Here is a 23,531-nt window from a genome sequence, read left to right on the forward strand (position 1 = left end):
AATGGAGATCAGTCTGCTTTATAACTTTTTTTTTTTTTTTAAGTGGAAGATATTTCTACCACAAATGTCTCGAGATTGATTTTTGACATTTTTATTATATACAAAACTTTTCCTCTTCACAATTTCCTGTCTTAAAACCATACCTTGTTTAAAAAAATGGGATAACAACCCCATTTTATCCACCTTTAAAAAAGTTTTTTTTTTTTTACTTTAAGAAGTCTTAAAATTTAACATAAACAGAAGTAGGTCACAGGGCATAAAGGCACTAAATTTAGTGTGAGTGAGGTTAATACATGAAGGGAGAGGGAACCAAATGTAGTTCATGGCACCACCAAGGTCATCCTTTAAATGACTGGAATTTTTCATACTCCTTGTAAGGTAATGTGGTAAAACAGTAATAGATTTTGATTGGTTGAAAATTTGACCTTATTTGTCCAGTTACCCCCTGGAATAACTGACTTATGATTCACAAAGACAAAGACGTTGGTGTGGTGTACAAAGCCCTGAACTGCATGTTATTTCTTTGAACACCAGTCCAACTACTAATAATGATTATAATAGTAAATTAGCTATATATCTCTCAACTTCCACGTAAGTGCTCAGCCTCAATTTACAATTTCATATGTCATTCAAAATTTATTCACCGAATTCCCATCTATTTCAAGAAAACACTAATGCACACACAAACACATACACACAAACAAACATATTCATCTCCTACACTAACATTAAAACCCTAAAGTCATTTGTAAGATTTTGCATTACAATAAAGTTTTGAAATTTCTGGCAATGAGCTGTGTTATAAGATATTCTCATATATTGAAATTGTCTTTACCTTTCAGAAGAGTGCAGTCCATAAGATAGGGCCACTTTTAGAAGAAGATACTCTCGACCCCCCCCCCCCCAATGAAATTGGTTTTTTGAAAATTTTGCTATTCTTGATGAAATTTGACTTCATACCAAAAATCAGCTCAATCCGTGAAAATTAAGATAAAAGAAAAGAACATACCCCTTGTCCAAAAGTTATTCTGGATATCTTTCCATAGCTACTGAAATGTGATCTCAGTACACTTTCTTTATTTGCAAGAACTGTCGAAAAAAACAAACAAACAAATAAAATAATCCAATATTAAAAAATCATTGACCACTTTATACATTGGCTTTGGTACTTACGTCGATTCATAGACAACAAAAAACATCAGCTACGACAATAAAGACATAATTAACATCAAGAATCTCCTCCTGATGGAAACAATAAAAGCAAAAGCACTAAAAATCTATCATTTTGGACATTTGACTAAACATTAATTTTTTCAGGGACTGATGGGTGGCAGAAAGGGATAAAAAAAATTTGTAAACAAGGAAAGATGTAACTGAATGGATGAAAGATGCCACGATTAAGGGTGGTGGAGGCAAAAAGGGGACATGAAATTGGTTGCCACTATCAATGAGGATTGATTATCCGTGAAGGAAAAATAAGATCCTTTAGATTCCAGTTTCATAGATTTACTTCATATTGAGCTAATATGGGTAAAGCAGATAGTTGGAACATTGAGGACATCTGGTTCTAACACAAGAACAGGAAACAGTCAACAATGGGTTGTATTTGTTAAACAACCAATCAAAATGTGGTCAATTAGCTTTTTGAATGGTTTGGTGAAAACAAAAGTAGGACAAAGCTCCTGCAGTTAATTGCTTACAGAAAGCTTTTTGATGTCTTTATATATTAAGCCTATGGGTGTATCCTTAATTTGTCACAAGCATTTCCTGACACAGTAATAGTTCCTGATTTGGTACACATTATCTTGATATTAAATAAAAACTTAACTCGCAATTGTCAAAAACACATTATTGCTAGAGACATCAGCTATTTATTGCTAATTCTGATGATTTTATGAAAAGACAATAACAAACATTGCAGATACATAATAGCAAAAATCAACATTAATTCTTCACAACTTTACGTGTTTGGTGCTTATAGAAAATATTCAAACAATGTGACATATCCTGACCAAACAGAAGGCAACCAATATGACTGAGAAATCTTTCCTCTTATTGCATATAATATGATTCCAGGAATTTAATTTGCACAGTGTACCTCGACGGGTATACTTTCCATAGAAAAAGGGAATTTGGTTAAAACCAATAAAATGCTAAATAAGCTATGTGCCACCCTAAAGAGATTTTTAAAAAATACATGTAAAGTAAAATGGTTTTTGAAGACCAGTGAATTTCTGACACTTTTTTCTTTTTTCAATAGAAGCCTAATTTGATTTACCTTGTACACCTGAAACAAAGATACTACACTCTGCATTATGCTTTTCCTGAGCAGCTGATTCGTTTCTCTTGTGTTTCCTGCCTTTTACATGACTGTCAAAAACAGGTTCTGAAAAAGAAGGAAATGATATCAAAATAAGGAAATAATTGATAACAAAAGAAAAGTACACACAAAGTTATAAGAATGGTTCTATATAATAAAATCCAACTGATAAAGAATAAAAAATGATGAAAATAAACATTTGTAATTATTAGGGAGATGATACTGCCCTATTTTCACTTCATGTATGCCATGGATTTAATTGTTGCACTGTTTGATCTACAACTTCTTAACATAGAATTTAAAGATGAAGTAATTAATAAAATTACTCCAAAAAAATTTGCTGAAATCCCACTCTAACATAACGGTCTTCTTAATTTATTTTTATTGTTTAAATCATGAATCATGCCTAGATTAATAAAAAAAAATTATGAAACTTATTTAATTGTTGCATTGTGTGATCTGCAACTTTTAAACATAGAATTTCAAGGTGAAGTAATTAATCAAATTACTCAATTTTTTTTTTCTGAAATCCCACTCTAACACAATAGTCTTCTTAATTTATTTTTATCGTTTAAATCATGATTCACGCCTAGGTTAACACATAAATTATGAAACACTTCGAGAAGTTTTCTTTTCTTCTTTTTGAAAATGAAATTCATAAGTGATTATGGTCATAATACATGCATAAATCTTGTTTTATCTGGTACCATATATTCCATGTCCGGTCATAGAGTAAAAATGAAAGTGTATTAGTCATCAATAGGTCAGCAATTTAGGAAGCAATGACAATCTTTATGCGATATAAAGTCATTTTGTATGCAAACTTTTATGCATCTGTACTAAAACTAAAACAAAATGTAGTCTTTAGTACGTACTTTCTTATAACGTGAGCATTTATTTAGCGCAATAGCAAATGAAACATGCTCCAAGCATCTTACAAGGGGTCCCCAGCCAACAGCAACACTTAACAAGTATGAGACATTTCATCTGTTAGGCGATATTACAATTCTCTATGCTGTTAACAGTCAGGTAATCATTTTACACATGAGTAAGGTGAAAGAATGTGAATAAAGAGCCTTTTCCAAGGACAACTATGCGCTGCTCAGAGCAGTACTGGAACCCTAGACCTTTTGACCCGAGAGTCATATCACTAGACCACATAGCCACACATACAGACTTGCGTTTCATTTTTGTCTGACTGTACTCCAGAATGGGAATGTTGCAAATATTTACATTACAATTGAACTACAATTGGTTGTTTCTTTGCTATTATTTCTATGGGTCTGACTGTCCTAACTCTCATCTCTAATAATATCATCATCATTACTATACTGTTATCATTCTGTGGGTAATTTATTTTTCTTCAAATGGAATAAATTCTTAACGTGTATGGGTTAGACTTTTTTTTACTAGTCAATGAAATCTTTTCTATAATTTGATTTATTATATATGTCACAAAATGTTAACTCTAACTTTAGTAAAAACGTTTGATGGATATTGGGCCAGCTGTATTACAATTGAGTCACTTTTCACTTTAAAGAAAGAAAAAGAGATAAATGTACCACATTAAGCTATCCTATCAACAAATCTATAGTTTAAAAACTTACTTGATTTTAAATCGACATCGCAACATGAGCAATAGAAGTCATTTTTTGAAGGTGTGCATTTCTCCATTGTGTAAAGCCAACCTGTCAGGTTTAAAAGTGTTAAAACATACAAAAATAATTTATATGAACAGATAAAAATTACCATCAGCTCAAAAAGTGAACTGTTCTTTCCTGAAAATAATTTTAAAGGCTCACAATATTAATCAAACTGCTATCTACATCAAGAGATGATAAATTTTTGGCCTACAGGCTATGTTACTTGTTACTGTAACCTAGTGGTTATGCAGTTTATACATTATAGACTCATGAATATCTAACAACTTGCAAAACATTCTATCTAAAAAAAGGAAAAATAGTAAATTTAAAATTAATTTGAAAAATTGCTTTCAGAGTTGATCACCATCCTTGGTAATTGTAATATTTTATCTTTCTGTGATAAGATAACTTTTAAAAAACATAAAATGAAGATAGAAGATTGAGAGAGAAATATGGGTTAGGGAGAGAGACGGAGAAAGAAAGTAAAAGAGAGAGGGTTATGAATTGATTATCTATTTTTTTGTATCCAATCCCTACCCAACATCCATTATATTAATAATTAATCCAAGGACACCACTCGCCTTGTGTCACTTTTGACACTTGGTGGCACCTTGTCTAACTTGACGTCATAAAAATGCGAGCGTCACCAAATTGTATGCAACTGAGCACAGGTGTCAAAGTTTGACACAAGACATGATGATTGATTTTTTCATCCATCTACCGTTTAGCGTGAGTGCTTTTCATATAAAAATGTTTGCCACTGCAAAAACAGCGGAACATTTCAAAGAAAATTACAAAATCCTGGAATTCCGCGGAAGATTATCATCACTGTATCAGTGTATCCAAAAAGGAGGAAATTGTATCTGTCTGTATCTGTATGGTTGGTGCTGAAGAAACCAATGGTCTGGTTGTATTTCAGCAGCGTCCTCATTGGGCACGGCCCATGTCAGTCGGGCCTTGAAATCGTTTAGGTGTGGTGCCATGATGACCAGTTCATCCAGCCCATTCCACTCCGAGATAGTTCTAATGAAGAAAGAATTTTTGTAGTTTTATGTTCTTGTCTGTGGGATTTTGAAGCAGTTCGAATTGTTTGTGGCGTTATGTGGTTGGCAAAAGTGAGTGCTCAGATTTTTCTTTTGTTTGGTCGTGGTGTGAAAAAGGAGTCTGCCTTTCAGGGACGGCTGGTAATAATGGGCAGGGTGGGCAAATACCAGCCTGTTTTTTTCAAGTTATAAGCTGTATTACCAGGTCCGAAATAATCTAATCTAAATTAGATAATTTCAAAAGTTACTACTTAAACTTGATACTTCGTACTGAAATCAATTTGTGTGTATTTTTTGATAGATTGCGAATGACCATGCACCCCGTAATGCATAAACCAGGATACGCTCCTGTTCTTTTTATCACCCCCCCCCCCCTCCCCTCCCCAACCACTCCACTCCGCCCACATCGTCATCGTCACGTCGCCTGACGGTGAACTAACTCCGATTTTTGCTGTCTGGCCTCTCTAGTACTAGGTCGGGCTAATTCAAATGAGCCCACCTTAATAACCAGTGAACACTGAATAGAGCTTTTGGCAAACGAACTTTTTCTTATTTATTGCCTTACTTGTGCTGGTACCATTGATGTAATGACTTTGGGAAGGTTCCAGTATTGAATTAAATTTATTAACTTACTAATATTATATCAATTTAGTATTAATTTGTGTTGTTTTTATATATTTGTTTATCCATTTAAATTATTTCTTTTTTTTTTCTCGTTTTCTTTAAGTACTTCTCAAAACTCATTTATTTAAATTGTTTTCTTATTTGTTTTTTGTTGTTTTTTTGTTTTTGTTTTTTAACAAATTAATTTGTTAGTTCTTTTTTTTATTATTCTTAAAGTAATTACCGCTGTATTTTTATTGCCAGACTAAATAATTTTGCAAAACAATGTAATTTTCTATTGTATTTCCTCTAATAAAACAAAACATTTTATTCAAAAGTCACGACTAAATAAATATTAATACAACCACCATTTTGGTTTTCTCAACAATTGAATTAGTATACGAGAAATACTCTTCTGAGTAAGGAGAGAGTTGAATTCTAAATTATAGAGGAAATAAAGACGTTTAAAGGAAGGGTGGGCAGATTCCGTACTTGCCCGTCCTGAAGCTAATACATACATAAGATAGTTCGCGACGAAGAGGCGGGAAGCTAGGGGTTGGTTGGGGAAGGAGCATAGCACTCTTGTATAGATAGCATTGGGAAGGAGTAAAGATAACACGGTCGTTATTGTGATAGTATAACGAATGCATGAGGAGAGATTGATAACATTCTTTTGTCTTAATTGTATTGTGTGAATTATTGGCGAAAGCCTAAGATTAAATAAACTTTGTAATATCGTATGGTGGTAACCATCATTGTCGACGACATCGTGGTTGTCATCATCATCATCATCATCATCATCATCATCATCATCATCATCATCATTAACAACAACAACAACAACAACAACAACAACAACAACAACAACAACAATATTAACAACAAGTACAACAATCGTCTCCACAACTATCATTCTAACCAACAGCACCACCAAAACCACTATCATAATTACATCCTCCCTCACCGCCTCGTCTTCCTCCTCCTCCTCCACCACCACCACCACCGCTACCACTATTCCAACCACTACCACCACCGGCACAATCATTCTAACCACCAAGACAGCAGTAAAAATGATGCAATTTCAGCTCTGAATGAAACTCGAGTCATATCGCTGTTGTTGCTTCTCGATGAAAACTTTAAGGTTACTACATACTACTGAAAACCAGTAATGTAACAGAAATATTAATCTCGCCGTTGAGGGATTAAAGCATCTCTTTAATTTTTCGAGTGAACGAAATGGACTTCTATTGTCAAGGTGTTGTCGCATTATGTCTCGTCGCTTTAGTTTTTAGTTGTATTCTCTTTCGTGATTATTTTTTGATTACGTTTGGAATAATTAAAATCTACTGGTATTGTCATTTCATTGTGAATGTGATTATTTGTGGTTGAAATATTTTTTTTAAAGGTGAAAAAAAAATTATAATTAAAAAAAATAAATAAATAAATAAATTATATATATATATATATATATATATATATATATATATATATATATATATATATATATGACCGGATCATCTTTGCCCAACCACTGTAAATAGGCTAGAACCGCCACTGCTGCCTTTATTGATGATATTTGATCTGTTATAATCTTGAACATGAATGACAGACGGGGGTCTTTTCTTCTTTGTTGGGGGCTGATGAGGTTTCTTTCTTCTAACATTTTTGTCATACGTCCTGGGGTTCTGCTCTTATAGTTCCCAGTTATGAACTGGGCGCCTTGTCTCTGGACTCTCTCAAGTTTTTGAATATCCTCTTTCAGGTAGGGGTCCCAAGCAACTGCTCCGTATTCCAATTGTGATCTCACAAGTGCGAGGTAGGCATTTTGTTTGCATCATTCCATGATATAGGTGGTAGGCTATCTTCATATTCAGAGGTGTTAACTGTTTTGTCCATGTTGGATTAAATGGTAAATTTATTAATGAAGTAACCATGGAAGCGCTCTGCAAGTTTTTATTTGTTTTGGTGTGATGGCAGTAATTTTTCCCCACTATCAACTTTCATCAAACCGTTCAGGGTATTAAAAAGCTTCTTACTGTGTTGCCTACTACGACTATCGTCCGCCTTGTCTCTGATAGAGATGGGTGGGGACAAGGACGCGCAGACCACCGGTTTGAATCGGATGACGACTTGTAATAGACTGAGATAGTGTGATCTTTCTGCGCAGAAATTGTGGGACTCGGTGCGAGAGGGTGTGAAAGTGTGAAAACAATTTTTTCTCTAGGAAGGAGTAACAATTAGTTGAACGAACAAAATAAAAAATGGATGTTCAAGTAAAGATTTTGATTGTTATTTCGTGTAGATTAAACGACAAACTCCTTTCAAACTTTCACAGTCACTGATTCAGTAGTGAACTAAGAAAATTGATTGATTTGTTGAGAAAGTTGAAAATGGTGCAATCGTTCAATATCAATTTAGTTTTGGAAAATGAAAATGTACCGTTTTTTCCCTCCTCACTCAACCCCAGCGCTACAATCAGGCTCTCTCTTCCTCTTACTCAAACTCCTTCTTCAAATATTTTCACATGTGGACCGTCAAGCAGGAGTAACTTAACTGTTTCAATTTCCACAAAGACGGTTTCAGTTTCAGTGTAGCTAGATATCTAGTGTCATTAGGTATATGTCAAGATTGTTCCTTGTTCCAAGTGAAACGGAATCAAGGGAGGTAACCCAATAGATTTATTAAAAGGAACTGTGTATTCAGTCTACCACTGGAAATAAGATCGTTTAATAAATATTGGAAATAAATCAAACTACATACTATTTGTTTAATCTTTGCCCTCATTGTTGCTTTCATTGTATGTCATTTGTTGCATCTTTGTATTCTTTTCTCGAATTTATGAACAGCCACTTGAAATTGTATTCCAGAAATATAACAGTAATGTCTTCTAATTTCTAATACTAATTGGGGGATAATTAACTCCAATATGTATTGCTGTGAGATTTTGTCCTCGCCTTGGAGTTCTGAAGGTGGAATTCCCCTTAGGGTAGGGAAAGTTGGCTGTCTTGGGCTGGTTGTTGATTGGCCCTTTACCTTGCTGTCTTCCCCATCGCCCTTTTATCATTTATTCTTTCCATGTTCTTGTTCTGGAACAGGATTGAAACCATTTGGCTCCCCCTGCTTGGAATCGTATAGTGGGAGGGAGCTAGTTAAATGGCTTTGCCGACCACTTAACGTGTCTATGAGAAGTGATACTTTTATTTTTTTTTTGTTGTTTTTGTAAATCATCTCCCCGACTCTGAGAGTCTTAATTAAATATGAGTCTGAATAACCAACTACTACATACCTCCCTCTATTGGCGAGAAACCCCGTCTCAATGTCTGTACTTGGTGGTCATGCATTGGGTAGACTGGGACATATTTATGCTTTTTTCTTAGGCGCATGTAACCCAAGATTGCAGGCATGTTTAGAATCACCCTTTATGATTTGTGTACCTTTTTCTCTTTCATTAAAACGACCGCAACTCGTCATAATCACACCCCCTCTTGGTGGACTTCATGGGTCAACATCCTGACTAAACTATCTCTTTATCCCTCTATACTATACAATTTGGATTTCATGTCATTTACAGCCACATCTATGTGTCCTGTTCTTCAATGGGACCATTTGGTTTAGCCCGGTCCTGGGATCTTGAAGGAAACGGTGCATTTATTGTTCTCTACATATGTTAAGTTTTATAATAATTTGCATTTACAACCATTTGAGTGTATGATATGTCAGCCAAATTGTTGCAGACTATGCTATCTACGTAGGCCTTTTAAGTGGCGAACTTGTCCCCTTTTTACTGGTATCCCATTTTCTTCCTTTCCACTAGCCCTAAAATGACCTCAATGTTTTATAAGCGCCATCAAACCTTTTAAAATAGTAGAGTCCTTAAAAGAATGTAGGTCCCATCATCTTCCTTGCGGCTCACGCCGATATTGCCAAAACCAAAAGTGTCCCAAGCCCGTAATCTTATAAATAAGGATAGGAGCCACACACAAAATAAATCGTGCGAGTACAAGTAGTTGCAAAGCATTCCATAACCCCCCTCTCTCTCTTTCTCTCTCTCTATCTATCTATCTCTAATATCTCCTACCCCTACCTCTCTCTCTCTCTCTCTCTCTCTCTCTCTCTCTCTATCTCTCTCTGACTCTCCTTGAAACATATTCAATGCCCTATAACTGTAAAGTTGTTCTCTTTTCTTTCCTTTTTTGTTTGTTTTTGTTTTTGTTGTTTTGTTGTTGTTGTTGTTGTTGTTGTTGTTGTTGTTGTTGTTGGTATTTGTTTATTTGTCCGTTTTTCTCCAGACTCATATTGTTACGTTCAAGGAGTGCACAAGGCAATAAATTTTGACGTCTCTGTGTGTCCTAAATTAAAAATAATGAACTCAAAACTGAGTAAAAGTAAATAAATAAAAATGTTAAAAGTCGATCAAACTTTTCAAGTCATCAGGAATGGTGTCAACATGTTGAAGTTGAAAATGAAGATTTTTTTGCCAAGGGAGTACAAAAAAAGAAAGAAAGAAAGAAAGAAAAATATTATGCCTATAAAGGAGCTCGAACACCTAATTCACACCACCCGGTTATAGTTGCGCCGTGCTTTATACAGCCGGCCACCTCACCTTCTCGCGCTCGGTCAAACAGTTTAGCCCGTATAATCTCTTCCGGTGGACTGAATACACAGTAGTGTATTCATCCATTGGTGGACGGAAAACACAGTTCCCTTATTAAAAATAAGCAAGCCCGAGATATCTTCTTAAACTACCTATACTGCTGGTCAAATTATTGACCCTCAAAATTTGTCAAAGGTTTTCATGGTTCCATTGAAAAAAATACGTTTGCCAAAGAACTCGTGGGTATTTTTAAAGGAAATATATTTAGTCTATAAGAGTATTAACCCCCCCCCCCCCCCCAAAAAAAAAAAAAAAAAAACACGAATAAGAGCGAAGTCGGCTTACATAGAATTATAAACTGCAAATCTACAACACTATAAAATTCAAGTGTTAGTTTAGATATTTGGCAATCCCTTAACTATCCAAACTTTGGACTTTGTGATAAAAGGGGTGTTTGAATTTGAATTTGAGCCTAGAGCTGCCAACGTTTAAAAAAATCTGCAATTTTAAATAAAATCTTTGAATCAGAAATGGCATTTTCCACCCCTCCAGAGGTTTTACTTCGTAAGGCATTAAGGTATTTAACGCGATTCTCTGCCTCGATTCGCAGTAGGCAGTTAGTACTTCGAATATTAGAAGAAAAAAATAATTAAATTGAGCTTTTATATAGCGCAATAGGGAGGCCTTCCGAAAGCTCCTACATCCCCAGTATTCTTGTTTTTTTATAATGTTCTAGTAGAGGGTTTGGGAGGGGCGAAACTTAAAAAAAAAAAGTCCCCCCCCCCCCCTCCCAAAAAAAAAACAAAAACTTGAGCTTTTATATAGGGCAATATCCGCTAAACGTGCTCAAAGCGCTTTACCCCTGGCCAACAGCAACACGTAACATGTAGGACTAGACATAACGCCTGTCATGTGATATTACAATTTTTGGGACAGAGACAACGCTGTTGCCGGCCAGGTGCTCATTTTACACCTGAGTACTGTGAGAGAATGTGAGTAAAGAGCCTTCTCCAAGTCCAAGGACTCAACTATGCACCGAGCGAAGCTCGAACCCAGGACCTTCCGATCCGAAAACGAGTGTCATACCACAAGACCACAGCCTCACAAAACCCCCTACTAGAACATTATAAAAAAAGTTTCCCCCCTCCCAAACTTGAGCCTTTTTCAAGGAGTAGTGTTATGATGACTTTGAAATCATTAGATGACACTGGATTGTTTCAGGGAATAGGATAGCCTTTATTGAAATACAGATAGACCGTTAACTAGAATATTGAAAGTGAAAGTAACCTCAACCAGGAAGTAAACAATAAAACAATAAGTAATGGTTCATTACATAATAATAATAATGACAATATTAAAGTGGTAATGTTACCACTACATCCCCCTTTGTTAACAATTCTAAACCACTAATATTTTCAAGGTTACACATTTAAAGTCTTGCTTGATCTTGAAGTCTTGCAAAGTAATCCAATGGAATATTTCCCTACCTAAACACACTTTGTCTTTAACTTAAACTTAAATGTTGTTATTAGTTTTCTATTAATTGTTCTCAAATGATTCCTTGAATAAACATCGAAATTATGTTTCAAACAAAGTTCTTCATCTTGAGAGTCACGACACTTCTTTTTGAATCCAGGTAAAGTGTTTATTATTTTGTTTTTGTTTCAAACCACTATCCTCTTGGACTTGGAGTATACTTAAAATGTTTATACTTCTACTTCACACCCTACACTAACACAAGTCTGCTAATCAGACTGGTCTCTACCATCTGCTATTCAGATCGGCTCGCTGCTCGAACCATATTCTGGCATCGCGGAAAATTGCCATTTGAAATCCCAAATTTTGCCAAATTTTGCCACAAAAAAATGACAATTTTGCCACAAAAAAATAGAAAAATTTGCCACATTTTGCCGTAAAAATTGCCAAATTTTGCAAATTTTGTTAACTAATCAGATAACTTTTTTTCGTTCCCGGGGACCCCAAATACTACAATGATCTGAAGATGCACACAAAAGTCACTCAGGTGCAGATCAGAAAGAAAAATGATTTAAAACATCAATCTTAATCTTATATCAAAACAAAAGTACGAAAAACCTGCAAAGAGAGGTATCAAAATTTAATTAAACAAGATATTCATAAGAAATAAAACTGTTATAATAAAGGAACACCAAAGCCTTTAAGTTTGCTTCGTTGAGCCGCCTTCTCCTGTCTGAAAATACAAGATTATAAATGGAGAAGGACCTCTCAGCATCAGCAGAATTAAGGCAGGTGTATATGTATCTCTTTGCCAGCGTAGCAAGATGGGGAACATCTGAGCTAACACTGTTCCAAAAAACAGTCAGATCAAGTGGAATGCACGAGGTACTTCATGAATACCAGGAATGGTCAAAGAATCAATATAAGAGTCAGCAATAAACACTAAATTGCAAGGATTGAAGAAAGGTATCTCCTTCAATAATTCCATCCCTGGTTGGCCTTCCGTCGATGAATATTTCTCAAGCTTTTCATTGGCCAAAGAGAAAGCTTGACAAAAACTATCCTGGAGCTGAAGCTTGAGATGTTGGTCCAGGTCATGCGGACAGTGTCTTTCTACATCTTGTAGGGTCACATGGCAAGATGAAAACTGGTCCTTAATTTCCATGAGCTTTGACCACGCCTGGTGAAAATAGAAATAAGAATAAGGCAAGGATTAAAAAACATAAGAAAGTATTTTTGTTTTGTAATTCTTTTCTTGCTCTAGTCAAAGACATTCAACTATAATGTTGTGTCCAAAGGCAGAGTTTCAACAAAGATGGAATCGTTTCATTAATAATGATACCTGCTCTTAATCTTATAAAATAAGATTTAAAGGTAGGAGGAGAAAATGAATATTTACTGTCATGGCGATTGGACGTTGGCTTTGGAATACATCAGTAGCTACAACGATGGACTGAGACTGCTGGATTATAAAGCTCATCTCTGCTTGAATTAACTGGCGCTCCGACACCGAGCAGAGGATATCATTCAAGTAGACTAACGACTCTGGAGCCGTGCGCCCACAGTGCTCCATTTCCTTCGCAATGAATGTGGCAAAGTGCTGCACATTTTTCTCATGGTATGAGACCGCTTCAAACCAACAATTCCATCTGGATTTTGAAAAGGAAGTAAAAGAAATGATGCATTTTTAATTCATTTGTTAAATTGAATATTTATTTGAAAAGAAGATAACATTATACCTACTTAATCTATCAGTTTTGGCCTTATAGTATAGTTTGTTGAATTTACCATCATCATATGACTTGACCTAGTGAGGACTAATGTTAGGCATTGACTTTAATGGTTGACTATGACCCTCTTACTTTACCCAGAAATAATTGTGCAAGATAGCTTCCAATATTTATTTTTTAAAATTCTAGTGCATTTTCTTAAGTCAATGGTTAAAGCAAACTAACTTTGAAATGAAAACATGATGACAATCTAAAAAGATAACATAATGGAATAATCAATTCTATTAAGCCATAGCAAGCACTTTCCCAGTCAGATACTTAATTAAAGCTCATCTTTTCAACAAAAAAAAAAGGGAGCAGATTACTATAACTGTAACATGATACTACTAAATATGGTTACTAACATATCAAATTAGGTGTAATAAGAATGACTGACCCTCCTATTTGTCAATATCCAATATTAACAATGTGTCACCTTTAGGTGAAAAAAGTTTTTTTAAAGACCCAGATGAATCATGACCAAGAAAGGAACATTCTCTAAATCTCACCGTGTCGCGATTGGGTTTGGAGGCATCTTTGGAGATTTGACGAGTGGTGTCAGGAATCGCAGATATCTTGCCTTTCTGGCATTGGCGTTCCAAAATATCGCATTTGCAGCTTTGACGAATTTGTTGGTGCGATTGAAGGGCTTTCTGAAGGCATCACCCACTAGGCTCATGATATGAGCCATGCATGTGATATGCGTAGTATTTGGCATGAGCCCTTTCAATACATCATTGAAAGCCTTCCTCATGTATGCTGCATTGTCTGTGTTTACGGTGACGACGTCAGTAAACTTGATGCCAGTGGAGACTAAGCATTCAATTATGGCCGTCGCAACGGTTGTGTGGTTTGTGACAGACAAAAATCTTGTGTCCAAGAGGTAACTTTGGACTTTGTCCACATCAGCGCTCAAGGGTTCCAGTGGTGCAGCTAAGACATTGAGGACAAACCTGAAAAGATAGGCGATACAAATAAGAGAAAACACAAAATAACATATAGGGAAGGATGCAAAGGTGATATCATAATTGCTCTCAGCATTTAATTATAGAATTCAAACTAAGGATTCGAACTGATCACTGTGTATGTTGTGTTGTGTAGTACGCCCATATATATATATAATATATATATATATATATATATATATATATATATATATTATATATATATATATATATATATAGATGTGTGTGTGTGTGTGATATATATATATATGATTGTGCGTGAGTGTGTGTGTGGGTGTGTATTCACCTGCCTCCTACTCCTATATATAAATTACTCTTTCGCTTTAGTTTCTACAAAGATTGTCAGTCAAAAACAAAAAACAAAACCCACCTTCCAACATCATCAGACATTTCATCACAGATGATGGCCACAGGCTTGTTTATAACTTTCTTATACACCACTTCTTTTTTGTTGGTGAACTCCCTCTTTAAGTAGCATTCCTGCAGCTGATGAGCTTGTGGAATGGCACCACCGTTTTCAACTCTTGTCTGCAAGAAGTTTCTGACTGCTGGGTGGTCAACCTTCGATAAGGGAATGTTTGCTGCAGCAAACATTGACACAACTTCATTGCAGATATCATTTCTTGCTGAAAGAAAGAAATTTAAAAAATAGTTTGTTAATGTTCACAAATATGAATAGCTTTAAAAAAATAAGCTTTATATGGCGCAATATCCACTAAACGTGCTCAAAGCACTTTACAAGGGGACCGTGGCCAACAGCAACATTTAACAGGTAGGATGGGACATGAAGCCTGTTAGGCGATATTACAATTTTTTCGGATTCAGAAAAGTGAGTGGAGCAGGCACTTATGTTGGTAACAACAAGATATGAAGTGAATAGAAAAGTGCCAGAAGACAATAGAGAATTGAATTAAAAAATTCACCCCATACACCGGAGCATACTCAATGTCTCAATCGTTTCTATGTTATATGTTTGTGTTGAGAATATTGGCTATTAAGCTTAACTGCTGGTCAAAATTATTCGCGATGGTGGTGTACGAACGAATCGGCGGTCTCAAGAAGTGGGTGAGAGAGGGATCTAGTAATGACTTTGAGTTTGAAACGAATATTTTTGTGTTCGTTGATAGCTCACACGGTAGAGCCACGCTCTCACCTGCCAGGCGGAGTTGTCGTACCAATAAGGTCGCAGGTTCAAACCCCACCACCGCCGCGAAAAATTTTCATTCTCTATTGTCTTCTGGCACTTTTCTATTCACTTCATATCTTGTTGTTACCAACATAAGTGCCTGCTCCACTCACTTTTCTGAATTAAAAAATTCACCCCATACACCGGAGCATACTCAATGTCTCAATCGTTTCTATGTTATATGTTTGTGTTGAGAATATTGGCTATTAAGCTTAACTGCTGGTCAAAATTATTCGCGATGGTGGTGTACGAACGAATCGGCGGTCTCAAGAAGTGGGTGAGAGAGGGATCTAGTAATGACTTTGAGTTTGAAACGAATATTTTTGTGTTCGTTGATAGCTCACACGGTAGAGCCACGCTCTCACCTGCCAGGCGGAGTTGTCGTACCAATAAGGTCGCAGGTTCAAACCCCACCACCGCCGCGAAAAATTTTCATTCTCTATTGTCTTCTGGCACTTTTCTATTCACTTCATATCTTGTTGTTACCAACATAAGTGCCTGCTCCACTCACTTTTCTGAATTAAAAAATTCACCCCATACACCGGAGCATACTCAATGTCTCAATCGTTTCTATGTTATATGTTTGTGTTGAGAATATTGGCTATTAAGCTTAACTGCTGGTCAAAATTATTCGCGATGGTGGTGTACGAACGAATCGGCGGTCTCAAGAAGTGGGTGAGAGAGGGATCTAGTAATGACTTTGAGTTTGAAACGAATATTTTTGTGTTCGTTGATAGCTCACACGGTAGAGCCACGCTCTCACCTGCCAGGCGGAGTTGTCGTACCAATAAGGTCGCAGGTTCAAACCCCACCACCGCCGCGAAAAATTTTCATTCTCTATTGTCTTCTGGCACTTTTCTATTCACTTCATATCTAATTTTTTCGGACAGAGACAACGCTGTTAACGGCCAGGTACTCATTTTACACCTCCATTTCATGAGAGAATGTGAGTAAAGAGCCTTCTCGAAGGACTCAACTATGCGCTGAGCGAGGCTCGAACCCAGGTCCTTCCGATCCTAAAGCGAGTATCTTTTCACTATACCACAAAGTAATAATAAAAAGAACAACAAAGATAATAATAATAATAATAATAATAATAATAATAATAATAATAATATTAATAGTAATAATAATACCCTCATCTTTTATATAGTTGTAATTGTATAGATTTATAGAGCAATATCCACCCAAAACTAAGTACTCATTTAGAGGGAAAGGGTGCACCACTCACCTTGCGTTGAAACTGTAGACGGTTTCTTCAAAACAGAATCCAATGTCCTCTGCTTCTTCACCGCTTCACTCTCATCCACGTCAGTGGCATGTGACCTCTTCATTCTTTCTTCTTTCGATTTATGGTCTGCGGAATTGCGGTGGCTATCTACAGAAGACTTTCGTAAATGGTCAATAACCTTGTTGCATGGTGATGGTGTGCAGAATAGCTTTGAACCACTGACGTGGGTCCACTGGCTGTATTCTGAGTGTCGCTGGTGTGCAGTGACATGGCGAGCACATTTTGCCTTCTTCATATCTAAACCAAGGAACTTGTCCATAGCGAGTTTGTAATCAACAAGTAGATGTAAGATAAAAGAACGCTGGTAGCGAACTCAATTGAAGATAACAATAATAGCGTCACTCGTCACTAAGGTGAAAGTGAAAGTAGAAAAACTCCTTTTAATTGCAATGTAACGGCTGTTAGTAGTATGGCAGTTTAAAAACCAGACTGGGCAGCTTCCAGTAGCAGTTAAAACAGACCAGGAGCTATAGAGCAGTAAAGTTAGGTGCCCCAAACGTAAACAATAACAAGTTGCTAGTGATTTTCGTTAGGGACCGGAAAAATTTACGCACAATATAGGTCTCCCAATTTTGTAGTTTGAGTTGTAGGCAATACACTTTCAGTATTGAAAATATGTTTACATAAAATCTAACAGTTGCAGAAATAATAATATAAGACTAAATTATTCTGAAAATCAGGCTCCGAATAATTCGCGTTTTGTTCACACCAGCGCAATAATTTGCTCTGGTCTAAAATTAGATAGACTGTAACTTTTGATAAATTTTACCTTTTGATCCATAAAATATCCATATCTAGACATTATTTGATTCATGATCGAGTATTTATGAATATGTGTTTCTTTTGCCACCTAACAGCCAAATTTTAAAGGTTATTTTTTTCTATTATTTACATTGGAACTTGAGCTGTCAAGACAGGAACATGTGTTTTGCCATGTGCTTCTAGACCTTTGTTTACGTTTGGGGCACCTAATTATACTGCTCTATGAGAAAATGAAAGAAAGGGACGATGCTGACTTTCGGAAATTCGCCACTTTAAAAAAAACCACTCGGGTTAAATAATGGTGAAAAATTTAGATTTTTCATGAAAATTGTAAAATTTGCGGTAAATTGCGGAAAAGTGCCAATTTTGCGGCCGCAAATTTGCCATTGCGGCCGCGAAAAACCACGATGACAGCATATTGTCCATGTTTTAATTAAAACTAACACTCCCGATAACGGGTCGGATGAACGATGCTTCTCCCATGTCTAGTGACATATGTTGAGGGAGAGGGTTGCGGTGTAGATACAACATTGTTGTTGATGATGTGTGAAGGACTGATTGACGATTCAGCATTGACTGGAGCGTGCGGTCTCTCTGTGAAATCATCATCTGAATGTTGCGAAGGAAGTAGATCATTCGGCTTTGGCGACTGTTGTTGGTGTAGCACTTCTGATTCAGTGCCTCGATATCGCAAGTGTTGGCGGTTTCTGCGTTGATAACCAAGTGGCGTTTTGATCAAATATGAACGGTTTTTAGGCGAACCATGAATAACACCATGCTGGTTTTGTGGTTGGATCCACACATGCTGACTGGGCTTCATCGGAAGGAGGGGACGGGCTTTGTGATATTGATCAAAATTTCTCTTTTGGCGCTCTTTCAAGTGTTTGTCCTTTTCCCGAAATTTTTCATAGGCAACACCCACATATTTTTCAGACATAGCGGGTATCTTTGTCCTTAGTTTCCGCCCCATCAACAGCTCTGCAGGACTCAAGCCATGTTCAAGTGGAGTAGCCCTGTATTCAATAGGGAAATGTATGGGTCTTTCGCCTTTTTCAGTAAGTTTTTGATTGTGCGAACAGCACGTTCTGCTTCTCCATTCGATTGTGGACTGCTGGTGACATGTTTAAATTGGTATAATTTTTCAAATGCTCCAAACTCTGATGACACTAATTGTGGACCGTTGTCGGAAACGACAGTCTCTGGTATCCCATACTTAGCGAAAACAGACTTTGTGTGTTGGATGATTGAAGCTGATGTTGTCGATCCACCTTGAGTAGTAATCAACGAATAGTAGGTATGTTGAACTTTTCCATTCGAAAAGGTCCATTCCTATCATCTGCCAAGAATGTAAAGGCGTTTCGGATGGTTGCAAAGGTTCTGGTGGCAACATTTTATATTTTTCACATACTAAACAGCTTCTAATTTCATTTTCGATATCAGTTGACATTCCTGGCCACCAAACACTTTCCTTTGCCAAGGCCCGGCATTTCACAATTCCCAAGTGACTTACGTGGAGTTTGCTCAGTATTTCCTTTCTTATTTTCTCAGGAATAACCATTCTAGATTGATATAGTAAAATATCATCATGTAGTGATAACTCCTCTTTTACAGAAAAATACTTCTTTTCATCAACATTCATATTCTAAGATGCAGGCCAGCCTTGTAGGCAATTCAATATTGCTTGATGTTCTTCAGGATAGAGTCATTTTGTGCATTTCTTATTTCTGTCATTCTATTTTCAGTGGCTGGTAAGTTTTTCATAACAAAATTGACGAACAAATTTACTTCTTTTTCCCTCACTGTTTCATTTTCAAGGTTCTGTTGTGTTAAGGGTGCTCTCGATAAAGCGTCGGCAGTGAATAAATCTTTACCTTTCTTGTATTGTACCATAAAGGAAAATCTCATCAACCTCATTCTAAATCTTTGTATTCTCGGGGTTAATTCGTCTAATCGTTTTTCATGGAGAAGCGCAACAAGCGGTTTGTGGTCTGTTTCAATTACAAATGTATTCAAACCCACCAAGTAGTCAGAAAAACGTTCACACCCCCAGGTGACTCCGAGAGCCTCTTTTTCCACCTGCGGATATCTTTGTTCTGTTGGAGTCAGAGACCTAGATGCATAAAATACAGGTTTCCAATGGTCGTCAACCTTTTGGAATAAAACAGCTCCAAGTCCATACTTGGAGGCATCTGTTTGTACTTTAGTATTTTTCATTGAGTTGTAGTGGATGAGAACTGGTGGTTTTGTCAGGTCACCTTTCAGTGTCTCAAAAGCTGTTTTTTGTTTAGCATCCCACAGCCATTCGTTGTCTGTTTTTAATAACTGTCGTAATGGTTCTGTTTTTTCTGCAACGTTGTCAATGAATTTACTGACATGATTTATCATACCCAAAAATCTACGCAATTCTTTGACGTTATTTGGTGTTGGATATTCCTTTATCGCTTTCATTTTCGACGGGTCAATTTCAATTCCGTCACAAGATATCATGTGTCCCAAGAATTTTATTTTATTTTGACTGAACTCGCATTTGTCATTCAAAGTTAATCCGGATTCTTTCAACCGAACAGAACTTTGTGCAATCTCTCATCATGCTCCTTTTCTGTGGTACCCCCAACTAGAATGTCATCAATTGCACAAACTACACCGGGTATGTCTTTGAGGAGTTGACACATCTCTCTTTGGAAGATCTCAGGACCTGAACTTATTCCGAAGCACAATCGCTTATAACAGTATCTGCAAAAAGGGAGTTATAAATGTTGTTAGTTCTTGTGATTCTTCATCAAGCAATAGTTGATGAAATCCTGCATTACAATCTAGTTTTGACCAAATGGTCTGTCCTGATAACTGGCTTAGAAGTTGATCAGTGCATGGGAGTGGAAAGTTTTCTCTTTTCACCCCTTGATTTAATTTTGTTAAATCCACGCAAATTCTCACTTTATCCTTATTGTTCTTGGGTATGACAACAATTGGTGCACACCAGTCTGTTGGTTTTGACACTGGTTTGATGATGTCCATTTTTTTGAGCCTATCTAGCTCTTGGCACACTTTTTCGTATACTGGTAATGGTATTCGTCTTGGCGTTGACACTGAAAAAGGTGTCACACCCTGTTGCAACTTGATGGTATACTTTCTATCTTTGATACGACCTAATCCCGAGAACAATTCTGGATACTGTTCCCTAATCTCAGAGCCCATTTTGTCTTTTTCAATTTTGTTCACTCTGGCAATCAATTTTAATGCCTCAATTGCAGGTCTACCTAACAGTGGCTCAGTCAAATGTTCAATAACGTAAATGTTTTGCTTTGTTTTTTTCTTTCCTCTCTTCAATTCTGCAGTAAATTTCCCTTTTACTAGGACTGCTTCTCTTCCAGGTCCAAACAAACGTTTTCTAGTGTCTTCCAATACAACCCCTGCTGGCAATACTGTTTCAGGAATGACTGTAACACCGCTTTTGATCTTTATTATTATTATTATTATTATTATTATTATTATTATTATTATTATTATTATTATTATTATTATTATTATTAATTATTATTATTATTATTATTATTATTATTATTATTATTATTATTATTATTATTATTATTATTATTATTATTATTATTATTATTATTATTATTAATATCATCCGTATTGTTATGGAAACTGAGAATATATCTAATATGCGATTTTCTGACAAGAATTTAACATTCTGAATCAAGAGAGGATAAAGTCTTTAATTCTGAACATAGCTAGCTCTCTGTATACAGATCAGAAATGGGTTCCTTCAAGCCACACCGAAGATCGGGTAATTGAATAGTATTAGTGACTGTAAATACCGTAATTTATCTTGTCGATTACTCTCCCAGCAGTCGTGGTCTTTGAATCCATTTGACATTCACACTAGGGATAAACTGACAAGAAAGAAGAAGCTATAACTTCCCATTTAAAGTGTGAGGCCTCCACGCAAAACTCCAATTCTTTTCCGATCTCTCCCCCCCCCCACCCCTCTCTCTCTCTCTCTCTCTCTCTCTCTCTCTCTCTCTCTCTCTCTCTCTCTCTCTCTCTCTCTCTCTCTCTCTCTCTCTCTCTCTCTCTCTCTCTCTCTCTCTCTCTCCCCTTCCTCTTGGTTATATATGAGTCTCTTTTCGTACCCTACGCTTCAGAGTCGATTATCGTCAAATGATATTGCTTTAGTATTCACTTGACTAAATTGCTGGTTACAATTCAATCATTAAGCATTGGATCTATATTCTACCAAAGTTTCATATTGAAATAATAAAACAAACGAATAATCATTTGAACAAAACTACATCGAGGCATTAATAATAATAATAATAATAATAATAATAATAATAATAATAATCTTTATTGTCCAAATTAAAGGCAATTCATGTGAGGTAAACAATGCTCAGTTTGGTTCATGGTATGAACATCAACACATTTACAAATACAGACACAGCCATACACGAACATACACGCTTGCACATTGTTTCTACACATGTATACAAAAGAAATGAGCGTACATACAAACATATATACATACATACATACATGCAGACATACATACAAACCAGCATATCATCGTATATGCATGCCTACATACATACATACATACATACATACATACATACATACATACATACATACATACATACATACATACATACATACATATATACAGGCACACAGACAGACAGATAGAACGATACGATATATTTGCTGGGACAGCAGATAACCATATTATAAATATAGTGTCTTATATTAAGAAGAAGATGGCAATGATTGTGATGATGATGATGATGATGATGATGATGATGATGATGATGATGATGATGATGATGATGATGAAGATGATGACTACGATAAATGATGATGATGATGATGATGATGATGATGATGATGATGATGATGATGATGATGATAACGACGGCGGCAATGTCGATAATGATGATTCACGACACTGCTTCTCGTTATTTTCATTGGTTGTCTCATTTTTCCACAAAAGATTTGTTAATTAATTTTATGGTGGTTGGAATGAAGGTTGTCTTATGTCGATTTGTCCTACATTTTGCTTCTAGATACCGTCTTCCGGAGCGCAGAAGTTGGAATTTTTCGCTCAGCGGATGCCTCTTTTCGTTGATAATGTTAAAAGATTTCTTCTCAACTGCATTAATAAAAGTTGTGTCAAGGCTTCTAAGGTCGGTGTTAATTATTTTTGAAGCCTCTCTGAGGGTTCTATGTAGTTTGGATTTTTCTTTTGTTCCACAGCTTCCATACCACATTGTGATGCCAAACGAAACGATACTCAATATTAATGACTTGTAGATTTGTAATGGTAAGATATATAGCAACAGTAACATAATATGTTGAATTTATCATAAAACACATACAATATATAAAACTATGCTCTTTATTGTAATTATTTTAGAAATCATGTTGATGAAAAAACTATACCCATAACGTTCCCAGTTTCATTGTCATTGTATATTAAAGCATAAAAATATTGTGACATATTCCCAAACCAATTTATTACCTATCAGCGTTTTAAATAACAAAGCACAAATAACAACACCACCACCACCAACAACAACAACAACACAACAACAATAACAACAGCAATACTAATACCAACAACAAAAACATCATCAGTTACAGCAACAACAACAAAGTCAGCAAAATACAGCACAGGTGTCTAATTTAAAATCAATCACATCTTTCCCAATCAAAATGTCAACACGCCACAGGTTTTCAATATTTTGATTCTCATTTCTTACTGCACCAAGAAAATTTCCATCTTCTGAATCTGAATCTGAATCATCATAGTTCACATTATTAACATAGTTTCTCTGTCATGGTGCATTTTTGTAATGGGTTTTCGTTTGACCGAATTTGGT

General features: G+C 36.0%; 3 protein-coding genes across 4 annotated transcripts in view; 1 reads left to right on the forward strand and 2 right to left on the reverse strand.

Annotated features, from left to right (window-relative positions):
• The window catches only part of LOC144974962 (uncharacterized), a 32,385-nt gene extending 24,115 nt beyond the window's left edge, over window positions 1-8,270 (reverse strand). The window contains exons 1-4 of one of the 2 annotated variants that reach the window (XM_078918526.1): window positions 8,049-8,270; window positions 3,928-4,008; window positions 2,279-2,386; window positions 1,010-1,089 (exon numbers count right to left, since the gene is read on the reverse strand). In XM_078918526.1, coding sequence (XP_078774652.1) covers window positions 1,010-1,089; window positions 2,279-2,386; window positions 3,928-3,994 — 255 coding nt within the window. In that variant the 5' untranslated portion in view covers window positions 3,995-4,008; window positions 8,049-8,270. The remainder of the gene's footprint in view (window positions 1-1,009; window positions 1,090-2,278; window positions 2,387-3,927; window positions 4,009-8,048) is intronic. The other variant, XM_078918527.1, reaches the window with a different exon arrangement.
• Window positions 8,271-10,576: 2,306 nt separating this feature from the next.
• The window catches only part of LOC144974965 (quinone oxidoreductase-like protein 2), a 50,099-nt gene continuing 37,144 nt past the window's right edge, over window positions 10,577-23,531 (forward strand). The window contains exon 1 of the mRNA XM_078918531.1: window positions 10,577-10,780. Within this exon, the coding sequence (XP_078774657.1) occupies window positions 10,734-10,780 (47 nt within the window). The 5' untranslated portion in view covers window positions 10,577-10,733. The remainder of the gene's footprint in view (window positions 10,781-23,531) is intronic.
• LOC144974964 (uncharacterized) lies at window positions 11,424-16,970 on the reverse strand. Its single transcript, XM_078918529.1, has 5 exons — window positions 16,831-16,970; window positions 14,784-15,039; window positions 13,958-14,401; window positions 13,079-13,328; window positions 11,424-12,859 (listed from the first exon to the last, which is right to left on the reverse strand). The coding sequence occupies exons 1-5, from the start codon at window positions 16,931-16,933 to the stop codon at window positions 12,542-12,544; spliced, it is 1,371 nt and encodes a 456-aa protein (XP_078774655.1). The 5' UTR covers window positions 16,934-16,970; the 3' UTR covers window positions 11,424-12,541.

This window comes from Berghia stephanieae, chromosome 6 (genome assembly GCF_034508935.2).
Source record: "Berghia stephanieae isolate SIO BIC M18660-M18661 chromosome 6, UCSD_Bste_1.3, whole genome shotgun sequence".
Taxonomy (NCBI): domain Eukaryota; kingdom Metazoa; phylum Mollusca; class Gastropoda; order Nudibranchia; family Aeolidiidae; genus Berghia; species Berghia stephanieae.

Bases quoted from the DNA above. Each gene is read 5' to 3' on its own strand.
- LOC144974964 (XM_078918529.1), bottom strand. From the start codon at position 16,933: ATGAAGAGGTCACATGCCACTGACGTGGATGAGAGTGAAGCGGTGAAG. The intron at 14,402-14,783 runs GTGGGTTTTGTT...CTATCTTTTCAG, and splicing joins ATGTCTGATGATGTTGGAAG to GTTTGTCCTCAATGTCTTAG. The intron at 13,329-13,957 runs GTGAGATTTAGA...TTCAAAATCCAG, and splicing joins CCAAACCCAATCGCGACACG to ATGGAATTGTTGGTTTGAAG.